Source organism: Moschus berezovskii, chromosome 8, assembly GCF_049115385.1.
Source record: "Moschus berezovskii isolate FMDL1 chromosome 8, NW_MosBer_1.0, whole genome shotgun sequence".
Lineage (NCBI taxonomy): Eukaryota > Metazoa > Chordata > Mammalia > Artiodactyla > Moschidae > Moschus > Moschus berezovskii.
The window spans coordinates 52100048-52120021 of record NC_142467.1 but is presented as its reverse complement, the minus strand read 5'-3'; the positions used below and the strand labels follow the sequence as shown (position 1 = coordinate 52120021).

Below are 19974 nucleotides of genomic sequence, written 5' to 3'. Positions count from 1 at the left end.
ATTCTGATCACTGAGGAAAATTAGCAAAAGGAGAAGGCAAAAGCGTAAGCATTGGGAGTGGAACCAGGAAGAGGGAGGAAGGGAGCACCACACCTAAAACCAAGCCTTTGCAATGTTTCATAGCTTCCAAGCATTGCTCTTTATATCGTCTCATTTAAGGAAGCAAAAATAATTAAAGATCATGGAAGGAGACAAAAGTGTTCTTTGAAATTTTCATAGCTTTCCTTAAGCAATTTCCCAATTATTCTTTTTCTAAATACTCCCAGACTCCTCCTTCAATGAAGTATTCAAGAAAATTTTAAACACAGGTTTTCAAGGTTGCTGATTAGTGTCTTTGAAGCTTTTAGAGTCCAACCTGACTTATAACTTTCTACAAGGGACTTTTAGACAATGTATTTGTGAGTGTGTATGTCTGTAATATCATACCATCTTGAACGAAAATACTTTTAATATTTGTGAAACTGAAGGTAATCATTGATTTGATCCATTAAACCTAAACCAGCCTTCACTGATCAAACTCACTTCAATTGTTACTACAAAACATGCACACATCCTCCAAGGATCACAGAGCTTAAACGTGTTTGTCCAAATTGTTTCTTAGGAACTTGAAGTCAACTCTGTCTACTTTGAGTTCAAATCAGTTAAGACTGGTTAAAACCACTGACTCCAGTGGGCATGGAGGAGTGTCTATTCGGTGATCTTTTGAAGTCACAGGACAAAAAAACTCCACCCTGAGAACATGCTAATGCCATTTTCTGAACAAAGCTCAGGTGAAGAAGCCTGTAATGTAACTGCCTCTTCGCAGAATGGACAACTACTTTTTCTCATCTCTAATCACTTTTTCTTATGCAGTCTCCCCACCACCCAAAGCCTCAGCTTAATTCAAAAAACATCCTGAGGCCATTGCCTTCAGGGAGGTGGATCTGAGATTTGTTCTACTTTTTCAGCCACCTCATGAATAACCCCTTCTCTGTTGCAAACCTCAGCATCTCAGCATGTGGCTTGCTGTGTGCTGGGTGAACCAAATCTAATCTGACAACACTTGCCAGGCACTTACGTTCCCTTCCCTCTTATCTAGAGCCCTCTCTCTCCTCTGTTGTTCAAGTCTTTTAAAATTGTCAGTGGAACCATGAAAAGAAAGTTCTCATTTTTATCATTAATACTTCAGTTTTAAACAAACAGTACTAAATCATTTGATTATCCAAATTCAGTGAAATATAGTCACCATTTTCAAAGACAGAAAATTCATCCTAAATATTGAGATGAATCAAAATTAATTTCCTAAAAATATGTAATTTCCAAGCAGAAAACAAATATCTTGAAATAAAAGCAATAATAGCTGATATTTTTACACATTTTCTTAAAGTGTGTAAGAAACTTTAAAAGAAAACCAATTATTTAGATACATCATTCTAAGTTATATATGTATGTGTGTGTATAATATATATATCATTAATCATTTGTGTTTTAATTGGGCAAACTCACATAGTCTTCCCATATTCAAAATTGTTACATTTTTCTTCATTATATTTTTAATAGCTGTTTTTGATTTGAGATAGACTTTCTCATAGCTAATCACTATAACCATTGTGGGTTTTTTTGTTGTTATTCCCTCAAAGAAGGCTTTGGCATCTCTAGCAATTAAATAAACCATGATAGTAGGATTCCTCTAATTTGAAAGAAAAGTATATTTTCAAAGAGTCAAAACATAAAAAGCTTTGCTATGAATTTTTGTTTACTTTCAAGAAAAAGGAGAAACATTACATATTTCTAATTTCAAATATTCCTCAATATAGTAACTGTTAAAAATATCCTTTACAAATAAACACACACACATTGACTCCCTGCTCATTCTGAATCAACAACTGAAAATCACTGGCATTGGACTAAAATAAAGATTTTTTAAAATAACAATTGTATTTCAGCCTGGAAAATAATTTTTCTGATGCAGCTCTGGGGACTATGTAGACGACCCACCTCTTTTTAGGTACATCTTGGATGATGTGGAGTCTGAAAATGCAAGTTACACCCGAGATTCCATTCCCTGGTGGTGACTCATCGGGATCACAGACATGCAGGACCTGTCTGAAAGAGACACAGCATCAAGTGGGGCTCCACCAGTGAGTCATCCCTTTCACGCAGTGAAACCTTAAAGGGAAGGGTAGGGAGGATGTATTGACTGTTAGGAAAACACAGATTACTGGTGGAAAATGACATCCTCTATTAATAAGATCTAAGGTAAGATCTAAGGTACGACTCATATAATTGTTCTAATTTTTAAGATTGATGGGGAGCATGAAGCATTTCTTTAAATTGGTGACAGGTTTCAATAAATGCCTATATAGGACTGCAGATGGTTTCAGAATGTGAGTTTATAAAGAAGGTGGAGATCCCAGCTCCCTTTATCATGTCTATATATATGTCTCAGTGTGTTTCAGAGCTCTGGGAAGTATCTTGACAGAGAACCTGAGCTGGACAAAGCAGCCTTGATCTGAGTGAGCTAACTGGCACCATGAAAACATCAGGTGTCTTTCTGCTCCTCTCCCTGGCTCTTTTCTGCTTTTTCTCAGGTGAGCTGTTTTTTTGTTTGTTTGTTTCCTTAAAGTTAAAATCCAATACTTACATTGAACTGGAAACGACAAGTGTATTTGCCCACCATATTTAAAAATCCTAATAATTTTAATACAAAAGATCAATTCTGAGAGATTAGCATAATGACTGCAATAATGAAAATGGGTGATGGTAATAATGATAGAAATAACTTCCATCTGTTGAGCATACACTATATTCTAGGCAGGTATAGATAATGCATTATATTTTATACATTATCTGCAACACACATAACAAGGTATTCATAGACACATTCCTTATATAAGAAAACTGTAGCACAAAACAGTTAAGAAAATTTTAAGGACTTGTAACAGTTTGAGCAAGCTCCAGGAGTCAGTGATGGACAGGGAAGCCTGTCATCCTGTGGTTCATGGGGTCACAAAGAATCAGACACGACTGAGCGACTGAACTGAACTGAACTAGTAAGCAGACTTTGGAATCTGAATCTAGGTCTTCTAGACATCACAGGTGTCTGTTCCAAAGAAACAGTATAGAGAATTGATAACTATTTTAAATATTAGCTTGGCTTTCCAAGACAAAGCTAAGCTTTCAGTCCTTATTATTCTTATAATCAGGACTCAAATAACTGAAACTGAAACAAGCAGAAAACAGGAAACTCAGAATCCCTCAGAAAAAAACTATTGAACCTTAGAATTCATAAACATATGTTATTGGTGAACTAGGCAACTCTTCAAGTAGGGGAATATCTTTGGCCACATTAATGAGCAGCAGTCATATATTCTATCAATTCTGATTATTCAAAGGACAACTGTACTTCAATCTGATGCCTTTCATCATATCATCATCCATGTGAATGAACAGGGCCACTGCATCTATTATTTTTCTTTCTTTATTATTCTACTCTGTGACTTTGTAGTGGACAAAATACACACGAGAGTCTCTGGACCCAAAACCTAGGTTCATCACATCCACCAACAGCCTGTGTCAACGAAAGAAATAGGTCAATTCTCTGAGAAAGTCTTTCATTCTTAGAATGCTGGACTTGAGACTGAGTCCTAGGAATTTTCAGATCTGGTATATCATTTTCTGTGAAAAAAGTAGTTGAATTTGGCTGCTATCAGAGATTGTAGATGCCCAAACGTGTAAAAACAACAGTTTTTCAATGAAGTTGAACAGATGAAGAAGTCATTGTTCACAGGGAACTGATCATATTTTCATAAGCAAATATATTCAGAATCATGAAAAAATGAATAAAGGGTTTCTGTAATATTATGAAGTAATTCTGACTAGTAAAGCCAAGTAACTCAAGTAAGTGGATCAGTCAATTGCTGAGATGGTGTACAAACAGATTTGACTATATTAAAATCTACTTGCAAAGACTGTCTAAATAATTAATAACTTCTTATTGCTTCTTTTTACAAAGGCTAATTGGATCTGGTTGACTAATACAAACAAATACTAAAAGCAGAACAAGGTCCCTGATAGACATGATGACATTTGGGAAGGCACAGTGCCCAGGAGCCTTAATGTTGAGACCAAGAGGAATGAATTTCAATCCTGGCATTTCCATTTTATAGCTATGTGACCTTTCTGAGTCTCATTTTCCTCATCTGTAAAATGTGGATATAAAAGGACTAGCCCTGGGGAGTTAAACGAGAAAATGCATACAAAACATTTAACATAGTGGAACATAGTAATTGTTTGAAAAATGTCTATTAATATTGGCATCACTAAATTTAAAAAATAAAAGTACTAGTTTGGCTCAGTCATTGTTTATATTAACCTAGCTTCCACTTTGACATTTCCTACATGTAAGATGGTGAAATATTTGTACAGTGGAAAAATGGCTGAAAATTTCAACAGTGAGTCTTCCCTGGTCAAAAAAATTAGTTGGGAGTAGTTAACAAAAACTATAGACTTCCAGACCCTATTTGGTCTCATATAATGGAATTTTTCAAGTGGTTGTCCTGGGAGTCTATACATTTAATAATCAGTCATATCATTTCAATGTGGTTGGTAATCACTACAGTAGTTCACCACTAACTTTCTTTCAAATTTAAAAGCTTTGTTCTCTCCTTATCCCCGTTAACAGAGAATGTACTTTGAGGTATTTCCAGTTGTCTTCCCATAAATACTGGCCACAACTTCCTGTCTTTGAGGTGGCTGTGGACTTACACATAAGGGGGTAATGCTAGTATTAGGAGTTCTACAGAAAAGGCCAGAGATCAAAATTCAGCAGCTCATACCAAGACTGAACCTAAGATTTTTATTATTACAGTATTTTTAAACCACAGTGCTAAAATCACACATTTAATCATTAAGATGGTAGGAAAGAGAGAGAAGCAAGATTGAAATACAATCTTTCAGGAATATACAGAGATGTAGCAGGAAAAATGAGTCACGGAAAATGAGTTTGTTCTTGCCAGTCTAAATTTGAGCCGAGTCTTTAAAGCTGAACACAGAAGGCAGAAGAATAATTTCAGGCTCAAAGAAGATACAACAAATCCAATCCCTACCTTCAACTTCCTGAGACGAATGCTTTGGGGAGGGACCAGAAGCAGTGAATTTGGGAATGGCAGAGTTAGAGTCAACTTTCCAACCCAACTTCTCCCAAGTGAGGCCAGAGATGATAAATCATTTCTACAGTAAATGAGTGACGGAGCCAAGACCGTAAGATGAATCTCCAGATCCTTAAACTATTTTTCTCACTCCACCCCAACCTCCCAGAAATATTACACCATCATGGTCCATATCCACACATCACTTTCCAAGTTTCTACTGCTCCCTAAGAGGAAAGCAGGTATAAAAATGTAAAGTAACCAAGCCATGACTTGTTGAGATGACCAAGAACCAAGCACAAGTATCATTTTAGGCTTTGGAATTACCTAATATTGCAAATCCCACTTTTTTGCACATTCAAAAATCACAGTGTTTGGATTTCATGCTTTTCTTTTCTTTTTTTTTTTTTTCAGGTGTCTTCAGTCAAGGAGCTCAGGTCAGTGTACATAATTTTATTTATTCTTCTGACCTGGGTGGCTCTTAGCTGGTACTCCCTGACCAACGAGGTCTGTCTATGGGTAAAAGAGCAAGGGAATGGACAAGCAGGACAGATGCAGAAAACAGCAGAAGTTCTTAGTTTTCTAAATACAATCTCTTTATGAGAATACTGGTTTCAGTTTAAAAGGGCCTAGACACCCACTCTCAGATTTTGTTAAAATTAAATGAACATAAATAAAAAGAGAATGAATTTGTGGTAACATTCATGCTCTTTCACTGATTTCATTGTGTAATCTTGGGCAAGTTACTCAGCTTTTCTGAGCTACAATTTCCGCACCTATTGAAAAGGGATATTATCATTTACCTCACAGAATCAGATTTAAATTACACAAACTATGTGGGAGCATTTGGTAAACTATGTGTAGTTACATGAACTATGAAAGGATTGCTGCTGCTGCTGCTAAGTCACTTCAGTCGTGTCCATTGATTAATAATGATCTTCTGAAAGAGTTAGGAGACAGATTATTATTTTCTTTTTAGAAGTAAGGCAAGCATGAGTAGACAATTTGCTTAGTGTTCTGTACTGTGTAGACACAGACTGGTTCAATCAAATTTAAATACAGTTTGGGTTAAAAAGTGGAATGGGCACAAATTATCTTTATTGTTTGGACTGGTATGTTCCAAATCAATCCACCACCTTTTTACCAGTTTTCTTGTCCTAGCTATCAAATAGACAACACAAACAAGAGGTATTTGCCCTGCCAATCACACCCATATGTCCATACTGAACATAATACTTGACCTTGGCACTGGTTGTTGTTTGCCTTGCTGTGTCCAAGAACCCTTGGCATCAAAAGTTTCCAGACACTACTGCCAGCTAATTGGGAATTGGCAAAGAAGCTGAAAAATATTTTCCAATCTTAATATATCTATTACATTGCATAAGACATTTTCCTCCCAAATTTTAGTGTCTCAGAAATTGGGATGCATCTTACAATGAATAACACCTTACAACTAACTGCCTCTGTGTGCATGTGTGCACTTGTGTGTGCATATGTGTGTTTATACTGATATACATAATTGTACATCTTAAAATTGATTTCTTCTTATATTTAAATAGTTATATTAGTATAGTCTATGTTATATATGAAAAGAAGCAAACAAGAATAAGACATAAGGTCCAGCCAATATATTTTATTCCTTATTAGGTAGGTATATGATTAAGACCATTACACATAGGTTTTTACAATATAGATTTTAATACTGGTTTTCTCATTAACACAAAAGTCACTTTCCTTCTTTGGGCTCTTATTTCCCAGAACTTTAATGTTTCACAGATTTTTAGTGGTTTCTAAAGTTCATTTAACATATTCTACTGATTCTATTCCTTTAGATGGGCCTACGTCTTATATTCTGCTTGCTTTAGGATCCCTGGGGATGCTCACTCAACATGTAGACCCTCAGAGACTAGGCCAGAAATACTGAATAATAATCCCAGACAGGAGGCTTTGGATCTATATTCTAGGAATCTAGCACTGGAATGCACTGGTTTTGGAGTGCTCCAGTATGTTGGAGACAATACAGATGAGTCCCAGTTTGAATATTTACTGCCTATGTAATTTGAAGGATGTCTCTTACCTTTCTCATTGCCTTTGTTTCCATATCTCTAAAATGAAGACCTGGATTCAATGATTTCTAAGACCCTTCTGGCCTGAGGTACTCAATCAGTGTGAACTAAACATGTTTTGCCAAGACTGGTGTCTCTCTCCCATTCAAATATAAATGGCAAAGAAGTTGTCACCTTTTGGATGACATCAAGGCTACACTTTCTCTTCTTCAAGTCTGGAGAGAGGGTGACAGTCCCAAAGCCAGGCAGAAGAAGTTGAAGCTAACCTTAGGAGGATGCCTGCCTAACTTTGATCCAGCCAAGACAAAGGAAGAACAATTTTTTCCCAGTACCAAGTCATTCTTTTCATGTGAAGAAGTCTTTTCATTATGAAGCATCTGATGGGAGATTATAGCTAGCAGTCTAAATTATAGATCTGTAAAAGTTTCTCATTCTCTCAAAAATATTAATTTGAGCTAAACAAAAAGTATGTTCTAAAACTTTTGGAATTCATGGTCCTGTAAAATTTTCCCATAAATGTAAATGACTAATATGCTACCAAATCTTTAATTTGCCAAGAACATTAAAAATCATAAATAGTAAAATAAAAATAACTTAAGGATAAAGCTATTATTTACCAACACCACCCTTCATTTCAGAAATTGTAGTATAATATTAATAACAAATGCTTGAAAGTCATAATCTCAGAATACAGACAGTCCGTTTAACCTGGATAAATTTTGATTAGAATCACTTCCTACACTATCTTTATTTTTCTTATTTTCTCTATCAGGCTGTGCATTTGGGAACCATATACTTAAAGACATGTTTAAATGAATATTTATGACTGGGATTAACAAATTCCTCAAAAACAATGATAGGCATATGTTTTATAATAGTCTTAGGAATATCTAAATTTAGTTTTGTTGTATTTAATACAGTTAGTAAAACAATGATCTTGACTAGAAAATGTTTGGTGTTGTTCATGCTTCCTAATAACCTTGAATTCACTTATAACTATTATACTGACAGAATACTTAAACATTAATACAATTTGGAGATGTTAGTCAGCCTCAACAACTTAGCTACAGAGCAAAACCACAGCCTCAGAAAGAGGACCTCACTGAGTCAAGTTTACCAATAGCAGTAAAACTGTGTGGTCATCATCTCAGGATATTTCCATAGCTCCATGCCACCTCTAACCAGCAACAGAAAGCAATTATGCAGTTCATGGGAAAGTGCTTCGAGCGGTGTAATTATCTAACAAATACAGAATAGTGTTCACTAGCCTCACGTCCTAAAGAAGTAATGGAAACAGTAGTTTCAAGTAAGACAACTTGTCTCTGTGTGTTGAAGGGATTTGGAAACTTGAAGGAAATGGAGGCAAATAGAGCAGAATTGATTATATAAACTTCAGGTCAGAAATGCTGAGGATGGGTATAGGTAGTAAATCTGAAATTGAAGAGGCTTAAGATAAAGAAATACATGAAAGGGAACACTTGTTCCCTTTCTATCCCTGAGGGATAGAAATGATGATGTTTTAATCTGAAGGTAGGGTGAGGGATTTGAAGAATGGTGCTGTGATGGAGAGTGGAAAAATTGGAATGCAAAACTAGTTTAGAGGGAAAAATAAAGTTTTATTTTGGACATAAATGAATATTAAGTATGAATCAAACAGTTGACTAAAGGTGTCATGTATATTTCTGACAAGTAGAAACTGGACCTTGAAATTTTGAAGACAAGGAAAAAAGTCTAGGACTCATTAGTATCATCTGGGAAAATACATGTTCTCAGAAAATCAAGTGTATAAAGTTTTCTTGAAAATGTATATAATTAATACTCAGAAGGAAGCTAGAAAAGATAATAAAAAAAGAGAAGAAATAGCTGGAAAACTGGGGTACTGACATATACGAATCAGAAAGGAGTTTTGAAAAGGTGGGTGTAGTCAAGAATAGCACATATCATAAAGAAATCATGAGCATTTTATAAATATCCAATGGATCCTGAAAGATGTCATTTATAGAGCAGTTTTGGTTGTATGGAAGCACAATTAAAACAGGGGAAGTAGAAGTCAAGTTAGAGAGGGGTTAGGAAAACTGGTATAAAGGGTGCTGGGAAAGAAAGGGGCTGATTTACCCACAAAGGTAGTATTTTTCAGTAAAGAGAAGAAATGAAGTCTTACATCCTAGGGGAGTGTGTGTATCTGCAAATTTTCACTGGATTTTTTTAGAATTAAAATATTGAAACTCAACATTCCAAAAACTAAGATCATGGCATCCAGTTCCATCAACTTCATGGCAAATAGAAGGGAAAAAGGGGAAGCAGTGACAGATTTTATTTTCTTGGGCTCCAAAATCACTGCAGATGGTGACTACAGCTATGAAATTAAAAGATGCTTGCTCCTTGGAAAGAAAGCTATGACGAACCTAGACAGCATTTTAAAAAGCAGAGGCATCACATTGCTGACAAAGGTCCATATAGTCAAAACTATGGTTTTTCCAGTAGTCATGTATAGATGTGAGAGTTAGACCATAAAGAAGGCAGAGCGCTGAAAAACTGACACTTTTGAATTATGGTACTGGAGAAGACTCGTCAGAGTCTCTTGGGCTGCAAGCATATCACACCAGTCAATCCAAAAGGAAATAAACCCTGAATACTCATTGGAAGAACTGTTGCTGAAGCTCCAATACTGATGCAAAGAACCAACTCACTTGAAAAGTCCCTGAAGCTGGGAAAGATTGAAGGCAAAAGGAAAACAGGAAACCAGAGGATCAGACGGTTAGATAGTATCATTGACTCAATGGAGATGAATTTTAGCCAACTCCAGGGGATAGTGGAAGACAGAGGGGCCTAGCATGCTATAGTCCATGGGATCGCAGAGTCAGACATGACAATGACCGAACAATAACAACAAAATATTAAATTATCAATGATGCTGACACTTTTGATTTAGTGACCATCTGGTGGCTCAGATGGTAAAGAATCTGCCTGCAATGTGGAGACCCAGGTTCAATCCGTAGGTCAGGAAGATACTCTGGAGAAGGAAATGGCAACTCACTCCAGGATTCTTGCCCAGGAAATCCTATGGACAGAGGAGCCTGGTGGGCTATAGTCCATGGGGTTGCAAAGAGTCAGAAATGACTGAGCAACCAGCACACACTTTCACACTAAGCTCGTTAAATGATTTTGTAGTTTGGCTGCTTTAAGTAGCAAAGTGTCACCCTATTTCAAAATACTTTGGAAAGCACAGTTCCCTGAAAAAGCATAAATGGTCAGGCTGACATCCAAGTATCTAGAAGTCATCTCTGAAAGTTGGATTAATTAAGGAAATAAATAGAGGTACTTGTTAAATCCAACATCAATCTAAAATTAAAAAAAAATTTTTTTTGGAAGCTAAATAAAGTAAGAAATAATGGGCTCAAAAATTCTAAAATGTGATAAAATTTACATTTTTAGTGCTTATGGTAGTAATCTTCCACATGACACCTGATACTTGCCAAAGTCTTTTCATAGTATTTATCATTACAACAACCCTAGAGGACAGACATTACCAGCCCCCTGTCAAAGATGAAAAATTTAAACAGTGAGTGTTTGCACAACATAATGAAGCTAGTAAGTGGGAGAAGCAAAAGTCAAACCTGGGTTAGTTTAATCCCATCTTCAGGGTAATCTCCCAGAATCACAGAGTATTGGGGCATTTTACATAGAAAAGGATAAGGGATTGTATTTCAGCTTTGCCAGGTCTCCCAAACGCCTCATGGAGGCCACTTTAAAGGAGAAAAGATAATCATCACCCTTTGTCTAGACCTGCCTCATCTTCTACCAAGAAACCAATTTCTTGGATTCCATTTCAAGGAGTCTAAAATCACTGTGGATACTGATTGCAGCCATGAAATTAAAAGACGCTTACTCCTTGGAAGGAAAGTTATGACCAACCTAGATAGCATATTAAAAAGCAGAGACATTACTTTGCCAACAAAGGTCCGTCTAGTCAAGGCTACGGTTTTTCCCGTGGTCATGTATGGATGTGAGAGTTGGACTGTGAAGAAAGCTGATCACCGAAGAATTGATGCTTTTGAACTGTGGTGCTAGAGAGGACTCTTGAGAGTCCCTTGGACTGCAAGGAGATCCAACCAGTCCATTCTAAAGGAGATCAATCCTGGGTGTTCATTGGAAGGGCTGATGCTAAAGCTGAAACTCCAATACTTTGGCTACCTTATGTGACGAGTTGACTCACTGGAAGACTCTGATGCTGGGAAGGATTTGGGGCGGGAGGAGAAGGGGACGACAGAGAATGAGATGGCTGGATGGCATCAGCGACTCGATGGAGATGAGTTTGAGTGAACTCCGGGAGTTGGTGATGGACAGGGAGGCCTGGCGTGCTGTGATTCATGGGGTCACAAAGAGTTGGACACGACTGAGCGACTGAACTGAACTGAACTGAAAAATAAAAATATAAATGAGGAGAGGGAATTTAAGCAAAGGAATGGCATGACACTCCAAAATCAGTCTACTTCTTTTTAGTTGGGAGAGCTGTGGGTTCTCTGTAGTCTCAACTCTGATATTCCTTTGCCTGTCTCTCTGCCTCAGAGCAGGGATTTCTGGCTGGCTCTGAGAAGGCATTCTGCAAAGGCCACATTCTGAGCCTTTGGCCACCTGATGTGAACAGCTGGCTCACTAGAAAAGACCCTGACCTGGGAAAGATTGAAGGTAGGAGGAGAAGGGGACAACAGAGGACGAGATGGTTGGATGGCATCACCGACTCAATGGACGTGAATTTGAGCAGGCTCCAGGAGATGGTGAAGGATAGGGAAGCCTGGTGTGTTGCAGTCCATAGGATTGCAAAGAGTCAGACACAACTGAATGGGAAAAAAAACAAATCTCTGGAATTCTCTGAGGGTGGTTCTTTTCTGTCCCTAGTCACCACACTACAATTTTTCACAAGTGAGTTAAGAGTATCCTTTAGACATGAAGGAGGAAGCATTTGGACAATAGTTGTTTTTTCTCCACCAAACTGAAGAACTAAGGACCTAGCTTTATTTAAGCTATTCCACCGTAAGAAGTCACAGCTACAATTTGGATTATCAAAGCTGGAGCATCCTTAGGGACTTTCTAGTTTCATGATACTTAGCATTCTTTATGAGTTACAGAGCCTTTCGGAATGTGATGAGAGATACAGTTAGTGCAGGCCTACAATGAGAGGCTTATTTTCTATACTACTCCTCCAGGACTATTTCAAATATTCCACACTGACTTTCTACGTAGAACTCTTAAGGTGACTACATTTGATTGTTATAAAAACCCTGAGAATGAGGCATGGCAACTGTATTTTGGGTTTTTGTTTGTTTTTAAAATTTTGGTTAAGAAAATTGAAGCACAGATGTTTAGTACTTTGTCCAAGATAACACAACTGCCCAATGGCAAGTGGCAGAGCAAGTTCTGTAACATGATTCCTGAGCTTACTTCAGGGATCACAAGAAGCCACTGCAATTTACAAGTATGTAGATTCGTGTGCCTATGTTAATTTATGGAGGTTTGTTAATATACCAGTTAGTTGACTTGGTTTTATTCACTGAAATTCTTTGCTTTTCCTAGTCCTATTCCCAGGAATGATGGAAGAGTCAGGTGGGTTTGAGGAGGGAGGTGGGATCTAGAAATTCTCAAAGTAAAGAACCTCCCCAAGTGCCACTTCCATGTTGCTTTCTGAAGGACAAAAGAGGCTGCAACACAAGATCAGAGGGCTGGATGCCAAGAAAATGTGGCTTAAGGAGGCGTCTCTTTCAAGTAAGAGACTTTCTTTTTTCTTTTCCTTCCCTGACCTGAGAGGCCACATTGGGCATCTTCCCCACATGCTGCTATGTTGTAAACATCTTTGCCACAGGTGTTTTAGTCCTTGATTAGTCGTAAAGCAATTGATTAGGCGTAAAGCAATTTTGCCATAAAAGATAAAACAGTTGATGGCTTCGGTTGGTATTTCAGCTTTCACTGGTTGACAGTTTGGTTTCATTTCTCCATTGATACAGTATTCCCATTTTTATATTATATAAACCTTGGCCCTTATAATGATCTGGATAGTGAGGAGCACACTGGCAGTTTTAAAATAGTGGCTAATAAAAACTTCACATATGGGCTTGACAAAAAATATGGTGGTAATACTTAATTGGCACTACACCAGGAACAAACAACAGTGTAAAAGCTTTACAAAGTAAAACAAATAGTTACAAATGTGCAATGGCAAGCCACTCCAGTACTCTTGCCTAGAAAATCCCATGGATAGAGGAGCCTGGTAGGCTGCAGTCCGCGGGGTTGCTAAGGGTCGGACACGACTGAGCGACTTCACTTTCACACATTGGAGAAGGAAATGGCAACCCACTCCAGTGTTCTTGCCTGGAGAATCCCAGGGACGGGGGAGCCTGGTGGGCTTCTGTCTATGGGGTCACACAGAGTCGGACACGACTGAAGTGACTTAGCAGCAGCAGGAGCATTCTAGTATTTGGAAAACAATACCACTCTTAATGAAGGCAGAAATTTTAGTAAAAAAGTGTGATGCCAAATGAGGAGACAAATTAGCAGAAAAAGGAATAATACTATGAACTAAAGATGTTGAAAGCACATGCTTAGGTACAACCCATAAAGTTAAATTAGGTATTTGTGCAATATGGCCATGAATCTGCACGCATTTTAAGTGCATTCAAATATGCTATATTTTAAAATAAAGTCTTTTTAATTTTGCTATGAAAAATAAATTTCATTATATTCTCATTAATGTCTCTCTTATTTTTAGTAATTTTATCTTTTATGGCAAAATTGCTTTAGAGTCAATTAGCTATCCATGAAAGTGTTTGTGGCAAAGATGTTTACAGCAAAGAAGCTGACGATGAAAATATTTAGAACCTGTAGGGAGACACATATCTCTGGCTGAGACGCCCTTTTTCTCAGTCTCCGCGTTGCCTGTATTTGTCCCATTGTGGCCTTTATGACACACAGTGCTGTAATTACCTGCCCTTCTCCGATTCCCTAATGCAGATAAGATGGTGAGCTTATTGATATATTTATAACTGCTTCCTTCTTATATCACCAGCACCAAGCACTGTGTTCTCAAAATACTAGTTTCCCATTAGCTCTTTGTGAAATAAAAGAAAATATGCTGATTCTGTGGCTTAAAGAATTTTCTTGACTCACGCACACAACTGCAAATGTGTACTTCAGTGACATAAATACAAAAGGCATTGCTTTTTGTTGTTGTTGTCTGTTTTTTTAAAATATTCTATGGTTTCCCTGGTGGCTCAGACAGTAAAGAATCAGCCTGCAATGCAGCAGGTCCTATCCCTGGGTCAGGAATATCCCCTGGAGAAGGAAATGGCAACCCACTCCAGTATTCTTGCTTGGAAAACCCCATGGACAGAGAAGCCTAGTGGGCTACAGTCCACGTAGTCGCAGAGAGTCAGACAGGACTGAGTGATTAACACACACACATTCTGTGGTTTATAATATTCTAAACATTTTCCAGCTTTTATTTTCTATTTGGAGACCTAAGAAAAAGATTACTCTCCTGAAAGTGGTATGAGAAGATGGAGTTATCTATAAGAGCAGAGGAGAAAGTGGGCCTATATGTAGGACAATAAGAAGCCTAGGTATCTTCTATCTGACCCAGCCCTAAGAAAATCACTGGTTAGTATCATACTACCCAATCTTAATAGTACAAGATGCCAAATTTCAACAAAAAGTTATATTCAAGAGTTTGGGATACCTTAAAACTGATATATGTGATAATATTTTTAAAACTCAGTTGTATGGCTTTTTTCTGGGAATCTCCTCATGCAAAGTTTCAGAGGGCTTTGTCAGTATATAATGGTTTGCTAATACTTTAAACAAATGATTCATCTTACCTGTGCCCATACAGTCCCCTAATAAGTTACTTTAATAAAGTCTACATGGCCTGACTATAAGCAAGGTCAAGGTATATCATGACAGTTGGTCTTTATTTCTCTCAATGAAGATTTGTTGGAAATCAACAATTGTATATTGCTGGAAATTCTGGGTCAGCCATGAAAAGTATGTTCAGGCACTGGTCTCAGTGCTTCTGGTTGTATGTCACTGGTAAGCCACTTAACTTCCTAAGGATCAATATTCACGTCTGTAAATTGGCTAATACGTTTTATATTGTTCAATGTGAATCTCAGCATTACTGTGAGATGATGGAGTTGATACATGTGAGAATAGTTTGGAGATTATGAAGCAGCTGATAAACCTAAGACAGTATTATTTTAATAAAACTATGATGGGGTAAAGTATGGTCCCTCTATTCATGTTTAAATGTCACTTCATTCCACACAGCTGCCTTCTGAAGGAGTTCAGTTTTACCTACTGCATATTGCCTATTCTCTGGAATAAAATGGCTCAAATGTTATCTGCACACCAAATACTGACTTAATTGACAGTGAATTGAAAAGAATCTTAAAACTCCAGACTAATTCCAAGGATCACCATAACTAAGGAGATATATTAGTAGTATAATCATTCCTTCTGTAGAGCCCATGATGATAATTATTAATTCGTCACAGCGTGTTTTCTCACCAATGCTAGATGCAACCTCAGAATCCTTCAAAACAGAGCAGTTTAGGGCAGTCATTACTCAGTTATTGTAGCAGGCACAAAAGTTCAAATTCTACAGATTCTGGGACAGAGTAAGTTAATGTAAAGATAGTAGAATTTTGTTTTCAAGAGATAATAAACTGATACAGCAGCCACGGGAAAACTGACCAGTTATCGAATAACATCTGGGAGCGTCTTGCAGTGACCATCTATATCTTTAAAGGAATTCAGAAGAAGTGCTTTTGGAGTTACACTAATACAAATTTTCTTGTTTTTTTGTCTGCGGCATATAGCATGTGGGATCTTAGTTCCCAGACCAGGAATCGAACCTGTGTCCGCTGCAGGGGAAATGTGGAGCCCTAACCACTGGACAACCAGGGAATCCCAATACAGTCCCCCCGCTCCCATTTAAAGACCAAAAACTACTCTCAATTGGTAGAAATTAGCATTGGATGATAAAGTCATACCCATAGCATTTGTCTCACTCCTCCTGTAAGAAATAAGCATCTGCTTTATATTATTAACATACCCCTGAATACAGTGACTATAGGCATGTGTTCTTTAAAGAAAAAATCTTAATTATGTTTAATATATTCTAGTTAGAAAAAGAAAGCAATTTTTACTTAGAAAACTTTACACCACAACTATATACAATAATATGTATAATTTTAAGTTTACTGTCCAACTTCTGTTCTGAGGGACAGTCCCTTAGACACAATTCACTAATATCAATGTCACTGCGTTTACTTTGCTAGGTTGACTGTGGTGAGTTCAAGGACCCCAAGGTCTACTGTACTCGGGAATCTAATCCCCACTGTGGTTCTGATGGCCAGACATATGGCAATAAATGTGCCTTCTGTAAGGCAGTGGTGTAAGTATCATATTCACTAAATCTACCCTGCAAACACAAACTTCCAGAATAAGATGATGACACTTTCCTTGAGATATTCTAGAAAGTTCTACTCATACCCATCCCTAGAAACTGAAGTAATAAGCTTCAGGCAAATGAATTGAAAACAAAACAAACAAAAACAACCCCCCCCCAAAGTTTTCTGAAGGTTTCTAAATTATCTAAAAACATAATCTCAGGTATTTCACTTTGTTAGTATTTTTGACTCAGGTAATTAAAATTTATATGTTTAAACATTTTGATACATTTTTTTTTCATTTATTTCTCATTAAAATTTCAATCATTTTCATACAATTATGTTCGTTGTTATTATTAATTTTGGAAAAGATGAAAGAAAGTTTTAGAAGTGCAGTCAAGTTAAAAAATTCCTCAAAATCATAAACATGAAAAACTTAGGAGAAAATTTTTCAATAAAAATATTATCCAAATTATTTTATGATATTTATTTTATAAAAATAATACATTTTGAAGGCACTAAGTTCCATTCATTCTGATGAAAACAGCCTTTCAATAAACAACAGAGAGGATCATCCTTTATTATCCAGACTATACAAATTTTACCAATTATATTAGGAAGATTCTACCAAAGAAAAATATTTGAGTTTACATGTTTATAAGACACAGAACAAGTGCTATAGATTTTAGTCTATATTATTTTAGTTGACTATTCAATTCCTGATGAAATGTAATTTATATTAAATAAAAATTTATTCAATCAATCAATCAATTTTTTGGTCTGACTGCTCTAAAAGTCAGGGGATTTAAGCAACATAAAAATGATCTCACTTCCTCTACCACTGTCATCATTTTCTTGTATTAGAATTTCTTCTGTGAATATCTTAACTATCCTTATTAAACCCATGAAATTCCTAAGCACAGGGAATATATAAATCCCTATCAATAACAGGGCTAAGCATGTAGAATGATATTAATAAATATTGAATCAATAAATAATACACATGTGCCTACATTTCTATATATCTGACAAATCAATACCAAAATTTTCCCAGGAGAAGGGCAGTAGGGTAAGGTGAGATTTGATTTAATGGGCCCATGTTACTGAGAGGGCCTGACAACATGTCTGCTATAAAATGCCAAAGGCCTGAATATTTGGTTCAACTTCTTACATCTTCTATCAGGTTAGAACTATGACAGTATAGTCTCTTTGCAATTATATCTCCATTCACTTTTACATTTGTATACATATTTACTCTCAGATAATGAACAGTTAAAACCAAAAGGTCTAAACTTTAGTAAAACTCTGAAGTTTAAGATTCATACCCTCTGCAATTAGGCCAGATGTTACCTCCAAGTGCATTTAACTAACACCTAATCATTGACACGGATTCCTGTGAATCAATTGATTCTATGACAGAGTTAAACCTTTTTCCAACCTCTGTGATGGATAGTAATGATATTGCACTAAGCATATATTTGTCTTTCTTTTTTGTAGGAAAAGTGGTGGGAAAATCAACCTAAAGCACCATGGAAAATGCTGAATCAGAACCAGTGTTTTCTGCTGACTTGCCAGCTCTCTCATATTTCTTTACTTGCCTCTGCTTTTACTTTACTTTTCTCTAGCAAATCCCTTCAATTTATAAAGACACACCTTCTACTCTACTTTGAGCTTAGGGTGTTCCATATATATTTCCTTTGATTCGCTTGTCAATAAAGTAAATTCTGTAAAATCACTGTTTTTTTCTTTTTATAATTTGTCATCAAAACAAAACAAAACCTACAGATACAATATTGAATACTGACCTGGCATAAACTTGGATAAAAAGACCTGTTTTTCTGATGGAAATCAGAACCATGCAGTGGTCACCATGGGAACTTAGGAAAACCCCCTTCCTCCTCTTTTTTTTTTCACTTTATTTTGTAATTGAAGGTTAATTGCTTTACAGAATTTTGTTGTTTTCTGTCAAACATCAACAAGAATCAACCATAGGTACATGCATGTCCTTCTTTCTCTTTATTCTTAGAATTTCAGTGCAAACAGTGAAGGAATTTTTACTGAGATGACCATATGTCTATAATTATTTTACAGTATCTATGATTTAAGTCTTAGATCACAGATTACAGTTTCTTTCCCATTTCAGGAAAAATATTTTATATAAAAATAAAACATTTATCCTCTCTGGACCATAGTTTTCTTATCTCTAAGGAATGATGGATTATATTACTACATAATAGATACTTCATAAAGACCTACTTTATTTGGTTTCCCAGCAACATCAAAGGATCTAGAAGAAAGAAGTGAATATGTGTTCAATAAATAATGAATAGATGCAAAGTCTCTAAAACTATGTAAATTAAGGAATGAAATAACTGATGTTAATCATGGAATGAGAGAGTTGGATGAAATGTGAGAAATCTAAAGGCCCAGAGAAAGCTTACTTGTACTGCCAAAGAAAAAAACTCCAGTTAGTAGAAAAGCCAAGGTTAAAACATAGCTCTTCTGATAACCAATTCAGCCTCCATGTAGCTGGCTTAATCCTAGGAAGACAAGCTAGATATATAAATATTTCATTCTGAGCCATCCAGTTGGAAGTGCTGAAAAACTACCCTTTGAGTACTCTAATTCAATATAGCATGTATTTACAGATAACATCTTTCTGGGTGAACTCACACAGAAGACATATCTAGATGTATCTACTAAATGACCATCCCTCTGCCAGCAAATATTTACTGGCTACCTACTCTGAAGGAGGCTCTGGTCTCCATGCTTGAAATACAGTTATGGATAGGGATGAGAAAGGAAAAAACATACAGACAAAGAAAAACCAACCCTATCTTGATGAAGCTTATATCACAGGAAGAGGTAACAGACAAAAATAACCATAATAAGTAAATAAATAACTTAAGTAGTACTTAAGGAGAGACAGTAGCCAATTGCAATACTAAGTCAGATGGTTAGAAGAGTTCTAACTAGAAGAAACGGAGATGAGGGAGTTGGCCAAACGAGTATCTTGTGGAACAGGAAAAGGAAAAGCTAGAACACAGTCCTTTAGTCTGAAGGACACCTGATTTGTTCGAGGTTCAGCAAGGAAGCAATAGTGACTAAAGAGGGGTGAGTGTGAGGGCAAATTTCTCTGATAAGATCAGAGAGGTATAAGCCTAAATCATGACTTTATAGTCAATGTTTTCTCTATGTAGTTTTGTAATCAAGATTTTTTTTTTCCTTTGTCATCCCCATTTATAACTGTATTCTAAGCATGGAGAACAGAGCCTGATTCATAGTAGGTACCCAGGAAATGTTTGCTGGCAGAGGGATTTTTTCCTTTTATTGTTATGT

General features: G+C 36.6%; 1 protein-coding gene across 2 annotated transcripts; it reads left to right on the top strand.

Moving 5' to 3' along the window:
* Positions 1–2185: 2185 nt before the first annotated feature.
* LOC129559443 (serine protease inhibitor Kazal-type 6) lies at positions 2186–18370 on the top strand. 2 transcript variants are annotated; one of them, XM_055431199.2, is made up of 6 exons: positions 2186–2238; positions 2429–2570; positions 5544–5566; positions 12884–12958; positions 16525–16640; positions 18133–18370. In XM_055431199.2, the coding sequence occupies exons 2-6, from the start codon at positions 2513–2515 to the stop codon at positions 18176–18178; spliced, it is 318 nt and encodes a 105-aa protein (XP_055287174.2). In that variant the 5' UTR covers positions 2186–2238; positions 2429–2512; the 3' UTR covers positions 18179–18370. The 2 variants fall into 2 exon arrangements, with proteins under 2 accessions (XP_055287174.2, XP_055287175.2); XM_055431200.2 differs by lacking the exon at positions 12884–12958.
* The last annotated feature ends 1604 nt before the right edge of the window (positions 18371–19974 follow it).

Coding starts and splice junctions, on each gene's coding strand:
- LOC129559443 (XM_055431199.2), top strand. CDS start 2,513: ATGAAAACATCAGGTGTCTTTCTGCTCCTCTCCCTGGCTCTTTTCTGC. Junction 2,571..5,543: donor TCTTTTCTGCTTTTTCTCAG/GTGAGCTGTTTT, acceptor TTTTTTTTTCAG/GTGTCTTCAGTCAAGGAGCT. Junction 16,641..18,132: donor GCCTTCTGTAAGGCAGTGGT/GTAAGTATCATA, acceptor TCTTTTTTGTAG/GAAAAGTGGTGGGAAAATCA.